This window comes from Rhinolophus ferrumequinum, chromosome 21 (genome assembly GCF_004115265.2).
Source record: "Rhinolophus ferrumequinum isolate MPI-CBG mRhiFer1 chromosome 21, mRhiFer1_v1.p, whole genome shotgun sequence".
Taxonomy (NCBI): Eukaryota; Metazoa; Chordata; class Mammalia; order Chiroptera; family Rhinolophidae; genus Rhinolophus; species Rhinolophus ferrumequinum.
This window is the reverse complement of record NC_046304.1, coordinates 2,995,358-3,013,074: the sequence shown is the minus strand read 5'-3', so window position 1 is coordinate 3,013,074 and position 17,717 is coordinate 2,995,358. Positions and strand designations below refer to the sequence as shown.

At 43.7% G+C, this 17,717-nt stretch overlaps 1 protein-coding gene, 1 non-coding gene and 1 pseudogene across 4 annotated transcripts in view; 1 reads left to right on the top strand and 2 right to left on the bottom strand.

Annotated features, from left to right (window-relative positions):
• Positions 1 to 17,261, bottom strand: part of SLC47A1 (solute carrier family 47 member 1) — a 52,433-nt gene extending 35,172 nt beyond the window's left edge. Inside the window, exons 1-3 of one of the 3 annotated variants that reach the window (XM_033090044.1) lie at positions 17,053 to 17,261; positions 6,167 to 6,268; positions 4,577 to 4,645 (exon numbers count right to left, since the gene is read on the bottom strand). In XM_033090044.1, the coding sequence (XP_032945935.1) occupies positions 4,577 to 4,645; positions 6,167 to 6,268; positions 17,053 to 17,187 (306 nt within the window). In that variant the 5' untranslated portion in view covers positions 17,188 to 17,261. The remainder of the gene's footprint in view (positions 1 to 4,576; positions 4,646 to 6,166; positions 6,269 to 17,052) is intronic. The other 2 variants (XM_033090045.1, XM_033090042.1) reach the window with 2 other exon arrangements.
• On the bottom strand, positions 9,164 to 9,237 carry TRNAT-CGU (transfer RNA threonine (anticodon CGU)). Its single transcript has one exon. It is a non-coding gene; the product is annotated as a tRNA-Thr (tRNA).
• On the top strand, positions 14,519 to 15,093 carry LOC117013165 (60S ribosomal protein L9-like; annotated as a pseudogene).
• Positions 17,262 to 17,717: the final 456 nt, after the last annotated feature.

Here is a 17,717-nt window from a genome sequence, read left to right as displayed (position 1 = left end):
TGGAAACTTGTCAGAAATGCAATATCACCCCAGACCTACTAAGCAGAAAGTCTGGGGGGTAGGGCCAGTGGCATGCTGGAGCCAGCTGCTATTGGTTTACCAAAGCCAAACTGAGCACATCTCTTCCCAGGTCCCTGTTTAATGACATGTGTGGTAGCTTGAAATAAGCTACAGAGGGAGTTACTTATACCATTGGAATCAGTCAACAGTACAAGTCAGAGTGTTTCCCTTCCTGTGGAGGAGAAACTATGCCATGATGTGATCATTGCCTGACTGCTGCCTGACCTGCCAGCTAGATCCTGGTTAGAAAGAGATCACATCCTGAATATCCCCTCAAAGACTGTCTGATTGACCCCTCCCTTATGCCCCAGGGAAGCATGCAGGGCATTTTCCCCTTATCTGGGGTGGGTTATACCCCAGTATTCCTATCTATCCTGCCCTGTCCTATATAACTTCTTAGTAACTGTCATGTGGTGTGACGACACTGCCATGTCGTCTTGCTATTGCCCAAAATGCGCCTCTTTTGTAAGTTCCCTTAATAAACTTGATACAATTATGGAGTTGTCAGCCTCTTTCTTTGGCCTCACAGCCCTGAGAAATTTTACATGTAATAATTGGCGAGCCAGCCAGGAGACCCAAGAAATGGGCCTTGGGAAAAAGGCATCCATAGGGGAAATCCCGGGTTGGCTGTGATCTTCATGTGGGAAGTAGTGGCCCATTGCTGGATTCGTGTGGACTGTCATATGAGTACGGGGATGCCCTGAAAATGCCAGCTGATCTTGTGCTTTTGTTTGAAGAAATGCACATTACACACTGTGGCAAGGAAGGAAAGCACATGACTGCAACTGTGGCCTGGCCCCTCTTATGGGCAGTTTGGCTGGCCACCAACACCCAGCTGGAGGCAGAAGCCAGAGTTAGAAAATTGGAAGATGAACTGAAACTAGAAAAAGATATTAGAATGTTCACAACTTAGTATGGGACTGTATGATAAAGGTGGGAGGAAGGAAAGGTCCTTTGAACAGATAGATCCCTCTTATTTTGTGGAGGTCACCAGGTCTCTGTTTGTGTCTGTTTATATATTCATATGTGTCTATACATATGTGTTGTAGATGTGGGGCATTTTCTACCTATGATAGTATTGCTAATTTGTAAATGAGCTATGTTTAATTGGCTTAAAAAACAATCAAGCATTTGTAAGGATTAACTACTCTAAAATTCTCAGAAACATAGAAACTAACCCAAATGGTTTTCAAATTCATGTGATCTAAGATTAATATTTAATAAATACAACCTAGTTTAAGTTTCTCAGCTTAAGTAGAACAGAGATGTCTTTGAGCTATCTAGAGGTTAAGAATGCTAATTAAATGAAAGGAAAATAATATATGTTTTCAGTTAAAGAAGGTATAAGATACGGAAATATATTTTTGAGGGAAAGGAAAGTAATTTTGTCCTAAAGTGAGGCTGGTTGTTTAAGAATGGGAAAGAGGAAAAACAGGACAAAATATGAATGTAAAAAAAATGAAAATTATAGAAGGTTTGTGAAAAGTAATGTTGAGAAAAGAAATTTTGTGTGGTCACGCTGAATCATTCAAGTACATTAATTTAAATATCAAGAGTAAGCTGACACAAAATTAGTCTTTTCATTGAAATGGCTTGGGGGTATTCTGGAGGGCCCCTGGAATACCTCAAAAGATTTGTTTTCTCTCCTTATAAAAGAGAAATATTACATTAATTAGGCTTATTTGATGTGTTGAAATTACAAGGGAAACATTGTCAAAAAAATGACAGTGAGCCTCCTTTATTTTGTATTTGTATATGTTATAAGAGTTCCAGAAATTGTGTGAAATTCTAGAGAATCCTGAGATGTCCTAACATAAGATGTCTGTCATCAAAATTGAGACGCACCTAAAAGAACTAAACCTGAATATCAGATTGTGGCATATGTGGATGAAGTCCATTCTATTTCTGCAATAATGACCCCTCATTGCCAGGTTTTTGCCAACATGGCAACAGTCTGCTCCTGAATAAGAGAAATTAAGATAGGTAAACAATGGCTGCAAATTAAATGAGTAGTCAGAGCCATGGGAAATCCAAGACAGCTGCTTGGTTCTTCTCTACTCCCTGGCAAACCCCACTTTTTGTTTTTTTGCATTCCTTCATATATCATAGTGCCTTTAAGCTGGACTTCATTCCACTGCCACTTACGTTGTATGGGTTATCAATATGTTCTCGTTGCTGTGTGTGTGTTTTCTGAATGGGTTGAAGCTTACCCCTACTGCAAGACTAATGCCCTCACAGTAACAAAGAAACTTAGAAAATGTGTTTCCCACTTGGGATATACCTTCCAAGTGCTCTCTCAAGGCTATTCCAATAGCCCTATATGCCATGGGCTGGTGGCTTGGGACGTGTCAATATTTTCCTTTTTAACCTTTATGAAATGGATTGCCCAACTAGGGCAGTATGTCTACCTGGATGGTCTGCCATTCAGCCATCCACTGACACTATCTGAATGGAGACAGGAACAAATCACAGCAGCCAATGAACTGAGTTAAGAGCGGTGTGGTTGGTAATCATGCATGAACCTTGGCCACTGACCCTGTGTACTGACAGTTGTGTCAATCTACTAAAAGGATTGGCTCTGTGGCTTGGACAGTGGGAGACAGAGGGGTGAGTGATCATGAGCAAACCTTTATGGGGACAAGAGATGTGGAAAGATATTCAGCTCAGTTGCAAAAGCCAGAGACAGGTCTTGTTTTCCATGTCCCTGCCCATAGGCATCCACACCTCCAGGTAATCAGGAAGCAGATGCCTTGGCAAAAATACCCACCTTAGCAACTGACCCATCAGTAGACACTACAGATTGGGTACACTGGAAAAATGGACACCCTAGTGCCCAGGGATCATTGACTGGAATCTGCAATGGGATGTTCTGCCAGATGGGTCGGTTACTTCATGTCCCAGGATGGGAAGAAACTGCTCAGTCTCCTGTGGGACCCTGTCATCATAATGCTTTTGGGACCCATGGAGACACACTATATGTGGACTGATACATGCACCATTGAAAGAGGGGCTATTATAGGGGTCCTGGTCTGCCATATTCCCCCTCCTATTCAGCTCCTTACACCAGAGAGCACCGCCTCCCCTGGCCAACATGTATGGTTTACACAGCCTGGCCAGGTTCCCAAGGCTGGGGCCATATTAACATTCAAAGACCAAGGTACAAGTGTAATTCTCATACAAGGAGAAGACCTCCAAATTCAAGTCCCTACTAAATATTTGTCTTTCTGACCTTAGACTTCTGCTGTTCCTGTGGCATCCAGTAGTTACAGGGGGTAGGGGGTGGGAGGGTGGAGGTGGATGTGGGGAGGCACCCAAACTAAATGCTCTGTGTTTTATACCAGATGAATCTGCTAATATTTCTTTGTTAACACATGAAAACTCAAGTAAGTGCCCTAAGTGACCCACCCCAACTCTAGGTGACCTAGCATACTGGTTCAGATCCCGAGGGACATCATGGAAAAAATTGTTACTAACAGTTGGATTCCTTCTTTTAACTTTTTCTTTTTCTTGCATGTGTCTATATTGTTGCTGTGGATTATGTTCCTAACGTGCTCACTTGACGACTAAGCAAGCTACCTCCCTGCTAATGAAGCCCCTCACTGATCACTCATGGTACCTTGTGAAAGGGGGCACGTGAGATGGTGAGAGCAGGTCACAAGGGGTAAAATATAGAGAAGAGACTACTCCATGATGTCACTGCTGCCTGACCCACCAACTAGATCTGGGACAAATAAGAAACTGTTTCCCCTAAATCCCCTCAGAGACTATCTGATTGACCCCTTCCCCATGCTCCATAGAATGCTGGTTTGTGCTGGTTCCTAGAACAGGCCATTGTACTGCCTTGGGCAAGCATGTAAGGCGTTTTCCCCTTACCTGGGGTGAGTCATACCCTAATATCCCTATCCATCCTGCCCTGTCTTATATAATCCCTTAATGCCTGCTATGTGATATGGAGGATATCTATGTCGTCTTGCCACTGCCCAAGATGTCCTTCCTTTGTATGTTCCCTTAATAAACACTTGATGTAATGATGGAGTTGTCAACCTCTTTTTTTCATCTCTCAGCCTTAGGAAATTTTACATAACACTCTCCCACCCAAGACCTGGTTGTTCAGCATTTACCAGCATGCCCCTGGACGGGGCCCACCAACCTGTGTTTAAACAAGCTCCCAGGTGACTCTGATGCACACTAAAGTTTGAGAACCATGGGAATATACCAAACTCAATGGTGTGGAAAGTGATAGAAGAGACTTTTATGAAAATGTCCCGTATTTGGTCAAAATGTAGTATAAGGCAGTCATGCAGATAAATACTATTCCACAAGCCTGAAAGACATCCAGCGACATTTCTAAGAAAGCAGGCAAGAACTGAAATTGATAGCTGACAAAATGCTGCAAGATTTGCTGTTGATTTTCTCCCTTTGTGCACACGACTCTACCTGCCAGTGGGATTCTTCCAACTACACTCGAGAGAGATATCCAGGGTCACTGTGAGAGTGACCCGGGGCATCCATTTACCTGAGACATGAGGGTGTCACAAGCGGAAGATAAGCCAAATCCCACTGAGATACCAGTGACATTGATAACCTGGAAATAAATGCAAAGGTTACTCAGAGTTGAAGAAATATAGGAAGGCAAATTCCCTGCATTGATCAGAACCTAGAGGGTGCCTTTGCCAACAGTCAACTTAATCAACTCTGTTATCTGCCTGGATGGAGTCCCTACATAAATCTGTTGGGCCAGTTTGCACATATTTAGAGGGAAGAAAAATATAGGCCATAGGTTATTACCTAACCTTTTCTTTTATAAATCTTAAGATATTGCTCCTTAATGTCAGAGGAACATGAATCTTTCCTAAGAGGAACGCAACATGGCACAGTGGAACTTTTGGGTAAGTCCACTTGCTCAAGACCAAGCATTGCCTGCTACAGTATCCTAAAGTCAAGGCTAGTGCCAGAGGCCTTGACCTTCCAGGTGTTCTTGACTAGGGTCAGCAACACTGGGATGCTTGGAGCTTTGAGGAGCCCAGGGAAACACCCCTAAAACCAGGGAGTGGCATGGTAGGGAGAGAGCATCTGATGCTCTCTCTGTGTCTGGTATGGAATCTGCTACCTCCACCTGAGTTTGCAGAGAGATGCCCCGGGACAACAGCTCACACCGGGCGCAGTCTAGAAGCTCCAGCTTTCTTGCACTTCCTTGGCCGAGGAGAATCTGCTGCAGGCTAGCTGAGTGCATGTCTGTCTCCCCCCAAATTTCCAAACATTAAAAACCAAAAGGGATAATCAAGCTTGGGTTTGTCCATGTTGCCTCCTGAAGGCAAAATAATCTGTATACACCTGGGGACTTCTTCAGGGTAGTCTTGCACAGTTCAGAGATAACAACTCAAATGGCTGGAGGGAGCAGGCAGGTAAGGTGAATGTGTGCCTTGTCAGGGTAGGAGCAAAGGGGATTCGAGAGGCTGAGGAGAACAGGAACATACTTGCTGAAGGCCACTGAATCCATTTTTCTAGGAACACCTAGCTAACTGAGCCATTTTGGCCATGCTTAGCCAGTTAACCCCTGGCAGAGGTCAATGACATATCTCTCTAGTTTTGCAAGTTTGATACAGAGAGGATTTGAGGTTCCTCCTAGTTTTAGGTTTAGATATTAGGATACAGGATTTAATCTTCCAGTTCAATTTCTGGATTAGGATTCTCAGTGAGACAGACAAGTCATGGGGGTGAGAGGGGTCACAGTTTCTTCTAAAGTCAGAGTTCAACCCCTCTTTTCCAATTCCCTTCTTCCAGATGTGGGACCAAGAATGGGAGCCAGATCTGCATGGATTACAAATTAGCTGATCTGTTAGACAGAATAATAGCTCTTCAAAGATGTTCCTGTCCTAATCCCCAGAACATGGGAGTATGTGAGGTTAGGTGACAAAGGAGATTAAGATTGCAGCCCTCCAAAAACCTTGATTTTAGCTCAGTAAAATCCATTTCAGACTCTGACCTCCAGCACTGTAAGATAATACATTTGCATTGTTTAAGCCACTAAGTTGTGGTAATTCCAGTTAGAGGAAACTAATACAGATGGCTTTCATAAATCCATGTTAGAAAATCCTATACGTACTGCAATTGCAAGTGTGACGGCATCCAATTCCAGCTTCCCCAGGTGGCCACAGAACACAGAGCTTATGAAATTGATGAGAAATACCATCAACTGGGCCAAGAACTGGGAAGAGACAGAAAACAAGGAGTTACATATGAATGCCAACCATCACAGTCAAAGGAGAGGGGTGCGGCCCCTGGGGTACCTCCACCCTCTCTGAATCAATTCTAGTTAGAAGTAAAAAAAATGCAACTTTCAATGAGCACTGCCAAATTTCACAGGCAAAATTGTGATTTCTGGTGGGCTTCTTGAAAAATATTCAAAAGCTCATTTGTAATCAGAATGTTTTTGTGAAGTTCTTAGCTTTTTAAATTTTTTATATTTTTGCATTTTCACTTTAGATTCTCATGTCATAGATCCCATATATATTTTCTGTGAAAATTTCAGAGGCTGCCTTCTAAGATAAACCCCTTGTTAACCCAGATTCCTAGTGAGGGCTGGAGAGAGAATACAGCCTCCAATAGCCAGCAAGAAATTCCACAGACAGGAGTAGCTGAGGCAGAAATGAGATCATCCAACCAGGCCAGTGGGATCTGGAATTTTGGGGTGAAACATTACCAGTCTGCAGAACACCTTTAATTCTTGAATTCTATGAAGGCTCAGATATGAGGGCAAATTCAGCTTCTGGAACATTGAGCCATTCTTCTTCAAGGTTCCAGGAACCATAATGAATTGCTTTGTAATGCTTTAGCTGCATATCTGGACACTTACCTTATTTCCTTCAGTTAATTTAAAACGATGTCCCACCCTACCCTATCCCCTGCCAGACCCAGGCAATCCAGTACATCTTGGGAAAGCCCCTCTTTGCTATGAGGCTTATGTGGCTCAAGAAGGGGACTCATCTGACTCTGGCTCCTGAGGACAGTGAAGCCCAAGGCTTCACTGCTGCTGCTGCTGGGACACAGCATCTCACAGTCCTTCAAGAGCAACAGACTCCTCTGTTCTGAGCTCAGGCAATACTCCATCTTTCTTGGGTTCCCCGTGACACAGCTGCTAGTCCTCACCTCCATCGGCTCACATACAGCCCATTTGCCAGTCCACTTGCCAGCCCACTTGCCAGCGCTGTTGCCAACCCAAATTTTCAATGTTGGGATTTGATTGGGCCCCCACTTCTGATGGTTCATATGACAGCCCTCTTTCCTTCCCTGAAGTCACATCTGGGGAAAGACAGTTTTTAACTCTGCTGATGGGCCCAGATTCTCAAAACATGAAAGGCCTGCTCCTAACCTTGTGTGTGTGTAGGGGCAGAGGACATACCTTTCCTGCATCAACTTCCAAACCATGACACAGGAACCTCTCTCACTACTACAGAAACCAAGTATGACTTAATTTCCAACAGGGCCTCCTGCTACTTAGCACAAGGGATGCTTTTAGAACGTATTGCAAAAGTAAAGCCAGAATGAGACAGAAGACGGGGCACTGAAGAGCTGAGGCGATGGGGTGCAAATTAAAAAGGTTGGTAGAACCTAAAGTTAGAGTCAATGGATTCCCATGGTCCTGTACCAGCGGATAGGCATTATTTAGGCATTGTCAACCGCCCTAACAGATATTCTCTGTGGTTTCATTCAGTGGAGCTTGGTGTCTCTTTGACTGGGAATTTATATAACTTAAAGGCCATGAGGTCCTTTTTTATTTGTAAACTCAGCATCACTTTCAAATCTTCTTAGGTAATTGTCCTTTAAGCTTTTATACATATAAACCATTACAATCAGTTGTGTCGTAGAATCTGCTTCCCCCTTTTCCATGGAATGGTATTTCCATTCCACTATGCCCTGTCTCCTGGCAAGCCACACACAAACTGTTTCTCATGGCTTCACATGAAAATGTGCTCAGTCTCCTCTATGTTCAGGCCTTTGGGTGGCTCCCCAGATTTTGATATTATAAATCATATTGCGTGGAACTTTCTTCCTTCCTTCCTTCCTTCCTTCCTTCCTTCCTTCCTTCCTTCCTTCCTTCCTTTCTTTCTTTTCCTTTCTTTCTTTTTTTGGAACATGTTTCTTAATTGTGTGGAGGACAGGATTTTCATAGGGCAAGTGCTCAGTCCAAGAGTGGGAACACAGTCATGTGTTGTATAATAACATTTTGATTGGTAAAGATTATGACTGAGATTTCCAGTCAAGATAGCAGAGTAGGTAAATGCTGTGCTTACCTTCTCTCACAACCACATCAATATTAAAACTAAACTACAAAACAACCAGCATAGAGAATTGCATAAAATCTTGCTGAACTGAAGCCCTAAAATTAAGGACATGCAGAAGAAGCCACCTCAAGACTGGTAAGAGGGGCAGAAACATGGAACAGGCTGGTCCCACATCCACATGTGACTATTTAAAATTGGGAGGGATACCTCAGCTGAGGAGGTCCCCCCAGAGGAGCGAGGGGTCCCAACCCCTCCCCAGGGTTCCAGTCTGGGGAGAGAAGTCCCCATAACTCAGATTTTGAAATGGTTGTGGAAAACCATTGGAGATTGTGGCTGAGTAAGACGGAGGGTGGCTAGAGTCTCAGTCGTTCCTCTTAAAGAGACTGCACAAGGACTTACCCACCAACAGAATCAATGGCTCTGAGCTCCAGCGCTGGGGCAGCAGCTGGACAGGCCAAAGGGACATATGGTGGGGAACTGAGTTATCTAGCTACAGGACAGGGTCTGGAGAGGCAGCTTTCTCCCAGATGTTGGAGCTAGCAGAAGCCATTGTTTCTTTGTTGAACCCTCCCCCTTCCCAGTGTGCAGACACAGGCCACTGCCATATCTGAGTCTCCATCAAGCTGGCAAACACCATTCATTCACCATGCCCAGGTGATTTGAGACCCCACCCCACCCAAATTGTGGGCACATCCAAGCCTCTTCCACTGGCTTTTTTTTTTTTTTACTTTTATTTATTTTAAGTGTGTTTTTCCAGGACCCATCAGCTCTAAGTCAAGTAGTTGTTTCAATCTAGTTGTGGAGGGTGCAGCTCACACTGGCCCATGCGGGGATTGAACCGGCAATCCTGGTGTTACGAGCATCATGCTCTAACCAACTGAGCTAACTGGCCACCTCCTCCAGTGACTTTTTCATACAAACCGTCTGCCTTTGCTCAGACTCCTAGGGTCTCCCAAAGCTTTGTGTAACCCAGACAAGCAGCATCTGGCTTGAGCCTGTCCTGTACCTCTGACTGAGCAACCCTAAGCCTGGCATTAGGAGCAGCTGGCATTGGTTCTCAGCTTGGCCTCTCAAGGCACTTCCAAGTACAACATGGGCATTGGCCATCTGTGGATTTCTTTGTTGCTCCTGCTGGGTAGCCCCGGGTGGGGCACAGGCTGTGGCTGAACTTGACCTGCAGCAGGTCCCCTCCAAGGTGGTCCTGAGGCTGATGCTCCCAGTGGCCAGTTTCAAAATGAGCTGCAGCATCACCAAGCCACCTCCAAGGACGACACACCCAAGGGGCGGATTGGGCAGACATCAGAGTCCTGCTGAGGCAGATTTTTCTCTGTAGGACCAGCCCCTCCACAACAGCTCCACTGTAATCAAGGCCAGTCCTCACAACCAATGAGCCTGAGGGTCAATCCCTCCCATTGATGTGCAAATAGCCACCAGGGCTCAACTACAACAGGAAGGCACACACCACCTACACAAGGGACAGACATGGCGTATGCAGCTCAAGTGACCAGGAAGACTGTGCCACTGAGCCCCACAGCACACCTACTACATAAGGCCATTCTATTTAGACTTAGCAGCCCTACCTAATACATGCAAACAAACACAGGGAGACAGCCAAAATGGGGAGATAAATAAACGTATCCCAAATAAAAGAACAGAGCAGAGCTCCAGAAAAAGAACTAAACAAAATGGATACAAGTAATCTACCAGACACAGAGTTCCAAACACTAGTTATAAGGATGCTCAATGATCTCCAGGAGAACTTCAACAAAGAGATAGGAAATATAAAAATGGAAATAGAAAACATAATTAAGAACCAGTCAGAAATAAAGAATACAATAATGGAAATAAAGAATATATTATAGGGAATAAACAGATTAGATGAAGCAGAGCATCAAATTCAGTGATTTAGATGATATGGTAACAGAAAACACCCAATCAGAACAGCAAAAAGAAAAAAGAACCAAAAAAATTGAGGAGAATTTAAGGGGCCTCTAGGACAACCTCAAGTGTACCAACATTCACATTATAGGGTAGCAGAAGGAAAAGAGAGAGAACAAGGAATTGAAAATCTATTTGAAGAAATAATGACAGAAAACTTTTCTGACTTGGTGAGGAAATCAATATACAAGCTCAGGAAGGAAAGAGAGTCCCAAACAAGATGAACCTAAACAGACCAATACCAAGACACATCATACTTAAAGTGCCAAAGGTTAAAGACAGAAAATCTTAAAAGTAGTAAGAGAAAAGCAGTTAGTTACTTACAAGGGAGCTCCCTGATTTCTCAACAGCTGATTTCTCAACAAAAGCTTTGCAGGCTAGAAGGGATTGGCACAAAATATTACAAGTGATTAAAACCAAGGACCTACAACCAAGATTACTCTACCCAGCAAAGCTATCATTTACAATCAAAGGGCAAGTAAAGAGCTTCCCAGACAAGAAAAAGCTAAAGGAATTCATCACCACCAAACCAGCATTACAAGGAATCTTAGAGGGACTTCATTAAGATGATAAAATAAATAAATAAATAAATAAATAAATAAATAAATAAATAAATAAATAAATAATAAAATTTGAATAGTAAAATGGCAATAAATACATACCTATTAACAATTACTTTTAATGGAAATGGATTAAATGCTTCAATCAAAAGATAGGGTGGCTGATTGAATAAGGAAACAAGACCCGTATATATCCTGCCTACAAGAGATTCACTTCAGATTGAAAGACACATACAGACACATACAGACACATACAGAAAGTAAAGGGATGGAAAAAGATATTTCATGAAAATGGAAACAAACAAACAAAAAAGCTGGAGTAGCAATACATATACCCGACAAAATAGACTTTAAAACAAAGACTACTAGAAGAGACAAAGAAGGACTTAGTAATCCCACTTCTTGGTATTTATCTGAACAAACCCAAAATGCTACTTTCAGGGGTCATGCTCATCCATATGTTCATTGCAGCATTATTTACATAAGCCGAGATATGAAGGTGACCTGGCTGTCCCTGAATGGGTGAATAGATAAAGAAGAGGTGGTACATATATACAATGGAATATTATTCAGCAACAAAAAAGAATGAAATCTTGCCATCTGTGATAACATGGATGGATTTAGAGGGTATCGCGCTGAGTGTAGTAAGTCAGACAGCGAAATATAAATGTTATATGATCTCACTTTTAAGTGGAATCTAAAGAACAAAATCAACAAACAAATGAAACAGAAATAAACTCATAAATACAGAGAACAACTTTGATGGTTGCCAGATGGGAGGGGGGTTGGGGGAAAGTGAAAAGGGGAAAGGATTGAGAAATACAAATGGGTTGTCACACAGTAGTCATGGGGATGTAGGGTATAGCATAAGGAATATAGTCAATAATATTGTAATAACTATGTGTTAGGTGGGTACTAAATCTATCAGGGTGATAGATGGGAGGAGATTGGGGGCAGGGTGAAAAAGGTGAAGGAATTAAGAAATACAATTAGTAGTTATAAAATAGTCACGGGGATGTAAAGTATAGGGAATATAATCAATAATATGGTAATAAGTATGTATAGTGCCAGGTGGGTACTAGTCAGGAGATCACTTCCTAAATTATATAAATGTCTAACCACTATGCTGTACACTTGAAACTAACATAAAATAATATTAAATGTCAACTCTAATTGAAAAATTAGAAAGGGGGGAGAAATAAAGAAGACTAAAAAGTTCAAAGTTCCAGATACGAAATAAATAAGTCTTGGGGATGTAATATACAGCATAGGAAATATAGTTAACAATATAGTGATAGTTAGCATGGTACAGTGTCAGATGGTTATTGGACTTATCATGGTGATCACTTCTGTAGCATAGAGAATATAATCAATTATGTGGTAATAACTCTGTATAGTGCAAGGGGTGCACTGTTGAATAACTATGATGTACACCTGAAACTAACATAACATTGTATGTTAGCTATATTTTAATAAAAATCTTTTTTAAAAATAAAATAAAATAAAAGATTATGACTGAGACTTTAAATGAACATGGGTCTGTGGGAGAAGCTAGGACTAGGAGCTAGGGCACTATGTTATTGTGAGAACCCTATAAGAAGAACTCTATGCTTACAACAAAGCTCTATGGTTGTAACTGTCCCTCCCCTTAACTTCCTTTTTCCTTCTATATATACACTTTTTCATCTTGGCACTCAAAGCAATGTGTGCACATGGCTTGTTATGTCTGCATGCACAGAGTGCAACCTTTTTCTTTTTCCCCAAATAAATCCTTTTTGGCAATGAAACACATAGTCAATATTATTTTTCAGTCAACATGGTCAATGACAGACCTAATATATAATGGTGGTCCCATAAGATTATAATGGAGCTGAAAAATTCATATTGCCTAGTGACATCTAGAACAACACCTTACACAAATACCATTGTGTTATAATTGCCCACAGTATTCAGTAGAGTAACATGCTGTAGCCTAGGAGCTGTAGGGGAACAGAATTTGTCAGCCCCAAATATCTCCTTGGCATAAGGGCTATTTTAGTTTGGTTAATTTTAAGAAACAGCAGACAAGGGAGAATCTCTGACAAACAAGTAGAAGTTACTTTCTGTAAAAGTTACTTACATTTGTAAGGAAAAGTTCCATTTGTAAGGGTGTCTTCCTGGCATATCAGGTAGAGGGGGAATGACCTTATCTCCAGAAACTCTTATCAGTGCAGAAGACAAGGACTTAAATCTGCACAACTTGATTGTGCTTTTCCTGGTCACCTCCCATAACTGACTCCCCCATCCCCAACATCTTCTTTTGTCTTCAGCTAAAGATGGTATTTAAGGTGGTGGGTTCAGCCGTTTTGGCGAGTTACTCCTGGATCTCTCCCAGGTATACAGGAGGTATACATGCTATTAAACTTTTGTTTGTTTTTCTCCTGTTACTCTGTCTTTTATTACAGGGATGTCTCAGCCTAGAACCCAAAAGGATTAGAGGAGAATTATTTTTCCTCCCATACAGAATAATAGGTTACACCATAGAGCCTAGGTGTATAATGGGCCACACCATCTAGGTTTATATATGTGCACTCTGATGTTTGCAGAATAAGGAAATCACCTAAGGAAGCATCTCTCAGAATGTATCCCTGTTGTTAAGTAGCAAATGACTGTAGTTAAATCACCTAGACAAAAGGAGACTTAGGACAAAAGGCCAGGAACACATTGCTCAGACGGTCCAACACAGCGGCCCTTCATGAGCTTCAGTCCCAGGAAGATCCTGGCCCATATTGCTAACCCTCTACTTGTTCTCTGATTCTGGTTTCAAGCCCTTTGGGTAAGGCTCTTGGCCACAGCTTGTGGTTCCTGTGCTTAAGTATTACCTGGGGACGTTGTTCACAAAGCCCATGCTTATCTCAAGAGACCAGTTCTGATGTCTGTGGGGCTGAGGGATCTGCTTTTCAACATATCCCCACTCCTACCCCTTACCTACCCAATGAAGATGCATCCGGTCAAAGACCAGACCCTCCAGAACTGTCCCATCCCAGAGCATGTTGCTGCTGTGCCCAGAGAATTAACCAACCTGCATACTGGTTTATTCCCCCAGATGTCTCAAGAACAACTGTCTCAACAACCTGAACTGGAAGTGGCTCAGACGTAGCCTAACTGCCTATTAGATAAAGGTCAAACCATTAGCTTGCATGTTTTGTGTGTCCTCTGGCTGCAGTCAAGCCAGTCTCTCCAGATGTCCCTCACCCAGCGGATCCTTCCACCAGCTCTCTCTTAGGTGTTCTTTTCTCTACATAGATGAAAAGAAGCTTCCTCATTTTGGGCTCTGGTTATTCCACCTCTTTTATACTCTGGGCCATGTTGTGCACAGCCTATGCTTGGGGAACAGGCAGTCCCTCCTTTGGATTATTTTCAGAACTCTGAAAATTCAGCCTGGCAATGAGTTGCTAACGACAAAAAGGAAGCATGGCTGAAATACATTAGGCTAAGTAATTTCCACCCCCGCCTCCCCTCCCTCACACATGCACATTTTCCTAAAGCTTTCTGTGGGATAGATGGAAACTGTACCCCTAGCCTCTTTTCAGATATGCACTGTTCATCTCAGTTTCCTTTGTATTATATATCACTCTCTCTTTCCAGGTCTCATTTAAAGCTCAATGGGCTCTCTTTGCCGCATCTACTGTGAAGATGAAAACCATTCTTAGCAATCAGACTGTCAACAAGAAAATGTGGACATCATTCTGAAGGGACACACAGCTATTGTGAAGGGCTCCAGAGGCACCCTGCGGAGGGACTTCAATCACATCACTGTAAAACTCAGTCTCCTTGGAAAGAAAAAGAAGAGGCTCCGAGTTGACAAATGGTGGGGAAATAGAAAGGAACTGGTTGCTGTTTGCACTATCTATGGTCACGCACAGAACACAATCAAGGGTGTTACACTGTGCTTCCATTACAAGATGAGGTCTGTGTGTGCTCACTTCCCCATCAATATGGTTATTCAGAAGAATGGTTCTCTTGTTGAAATTCAAAAGTTTGGGGGTGAAAAATATATCTGCAGGGTTCAGATGAGGTCAGTCGTTGCTTGTTCAGTATCTCAAGCCCAGAAAGATGAGTCAATTCTTAAAGGAAACAACATTGAACTTGTATCAAATTCAGCTGCTTTGATTCAACAAGCCACAAGAGTTAGAAACAAGGATATTAGAAAATTTTTGGATGGTATCTATGTTTCTGAAAAAGGCACAGTTCAGCAGGCTGATGAATAAGATCTAAATTGTTCAGCTACAGAAACAGCAAGATAGTAGATGATTCCTCAGCCTTATCTGTGATATTTTAAAGATGCAATAAAAGCCGTGTGTTTAAAAAAAAAAAAAAAAGCTAGATGGGAGAGTGGTAAGTCCTAACACTTTAGCCTGAATCCTCTTGGATACTCATAGGTTAGTGCTTAATATGAGAGGCCTGGAAGGGACATGGGGAATGGACAGAGAAGATCACAGAGGAAATCCAGACCAGACATCCTACCTAATGTATGGTGGAACCTTGGAGAGCAGAGTATGGGTCATTGAGCATGGGAGAAGGGGCCATTTCCCCCCCTTTCGCCCCTGGGGAGATAAAAAACTCACAGCATGTAAGAACAGAGATGGGAGAGACGAGGAGGGGCTCCATATAGAATTCATAAAAGACTAAACAGCTGCCAGAACTCTATGACCTCATTGGGTAAAGCAGTCACATAGAAACACACACAAAGGACCGGAAGGAAAATTTCCAAATTATCTCTCATTGGTGAAATTTCAGAGCTTTTTTCTGTTTGTCTTGGTTTTCTATTTTTTATACAAGGCATATATATTACATTTGTAATTAACAGTTATATACATGTATACACATGTGTATATACAAACATAAAGGATGAGGGCTTGGCATGTCAGTCTAGTGCTCATCCCTGGAGACCACGAAGGTTCCAGGGACCAGGTTACTGTGGGGGCCAGCGGAGACAAAGGACCTGTCCTGGGAGGAGCTAGGTCTCAGAAAGCTGCCTTGTTTATTTATTTTTTGTACTATTAGTATTAGAGCAATAACAGCCTTGCAGAGACCTTTCTCACAACTCCTCGAGGGAGTGTTGGGCCACAGAACAATTATTAACCTCATGTTATGAATGAATGGGCAGAGAAGAGAAGAGGGTACAAGACTACTCAAGTTCACATAGCAGTTTCCTAACCCACTTTTGAGATCAAAGCAGGGAACTGGGCCCCAGGTATGGAGATTCCAAATCTCCTTTTCTTTCCTTTCTGTGAGAGAGCTTCATAAACTCCTTGCTGCTGGATGGATTTTTCACTTCATGGCTTTCTCCCTGTGATTATTCTTGAAGCCACTGTGCACACCACTGCGGTTATCACAAGATCCCACAAACAGTCACCATTCCAGGAGGGCACACCTGCCGACTTAGGCTTTGCAAATGCAGAATGTCTATCCATGGCCAAAGGCTTATTCCCGCCCTCACGTCACACCGGGTACTTCTTGTCCAATGGAATGGCTCTCCTATCCTACTGACTTTAAAACCGCCCAAACTGGCAGGAGAACAAGGATGGGGTTACATTTTTTGTGTGTATGGACTTGTGGTTTTTAAAACCCACATTACTTTTACATAGACAACGCAGAAAGAGCCCTAACCTAATGATTAAAAACAAAACAAAGCAAAACCTCAACCTCAAAGAGAACCACATTAAAAACTTTTTTTGAGCATAATAATTGGGGGAGGAAAATGTGGGACAGGATGCCTCTTTTCTTGCGCAGAGGTTGACTATAGATAAGATAGTTTTTTTGCTTTAAAGCAACACAGAGAATTCACCTTCCTCCTTCCTCCTCCCTGCCTCTAGATAATTTAGATACCTGAGCTCCAGAACTGCTAGTTTTCAAAGTTCCCGAGTGTCTTGCGGTTCTGATAACTTGCTTGCTTTGCCGGAATACAGCTCAGAGAAGATGGGTCGAGCCCCTTTAGGCGAGCAGGTCCCCGCTCCGGGGTAGCTGGCCAGCTGCGCCCCTGTGCCCGACAGGTCCGCGGGCTGGGCTGTACAGAAAGAGTATGAGGACGCATGCCCGCCCTGCTCTGGGCACGCTACCTCTCCGGTGCCCACTCGCGGGCTGCCCTGTCAACTCCCTCTGCTTCACCCCCTTCCAAGCCACGCGGGGCGACACAGTCACTGGGCTTCCAACCCACCGAAACTCACCGCGGGGCCCGCCAGGACCAAGAGCGCCCTCAGCTCTTCTCGGAAGTTAGGCACCCGCAGGCAGCGTGGCCTGTGGCGCTCAGGGGTGACCTCACAGCCTCCGGGAGGGGGCCTGGGCTTCTCCGGAGCCTCCATGAGCCTAGCGCCGGCGACCCGGGAGCGCAGAAGCTGTAGGAGGGAGCGCTCACTGCCTATCCCTCTCCCTAGTCCCCGCCCCTGTCCGCCCTCACTGCGCCCACAGCCAGCAGCCCCGGGCCAGTTGAGCTCGCCGCCAGCCAGTCTGCGATCTTGGGTACGCACGTCCCTTGCACCTCTGCACCCCTGTGACCGTCCGCGGTTCTGGCAAAGGCACAGGAACTCCTGGATTTGGAAAGCGAAGTGTAGAAAAGCTCTGGAAACAAACGGAAGGCGTTACGGAGGCTGAGTCCTCCGAGCCTTGCACACCAGGGCTAGCTACCCCGGCTCTGCGCCTCCCGCGGAGTGGAGGGAGCGGGTCTCAGGGTCTGAAATGTATGGCGTGAAAGGACCTAGCGACCCGGCTGGCGCCAGCCAGGCCCACAGGTTGTACGAACGCCCGAATCTCTGAAACCTCCAGGCTTTGGTGGTACCTGCTGGGCACAGGCTTTCAGCACATGCTTGGAGACTGGACTTGGAATTTGCGTATT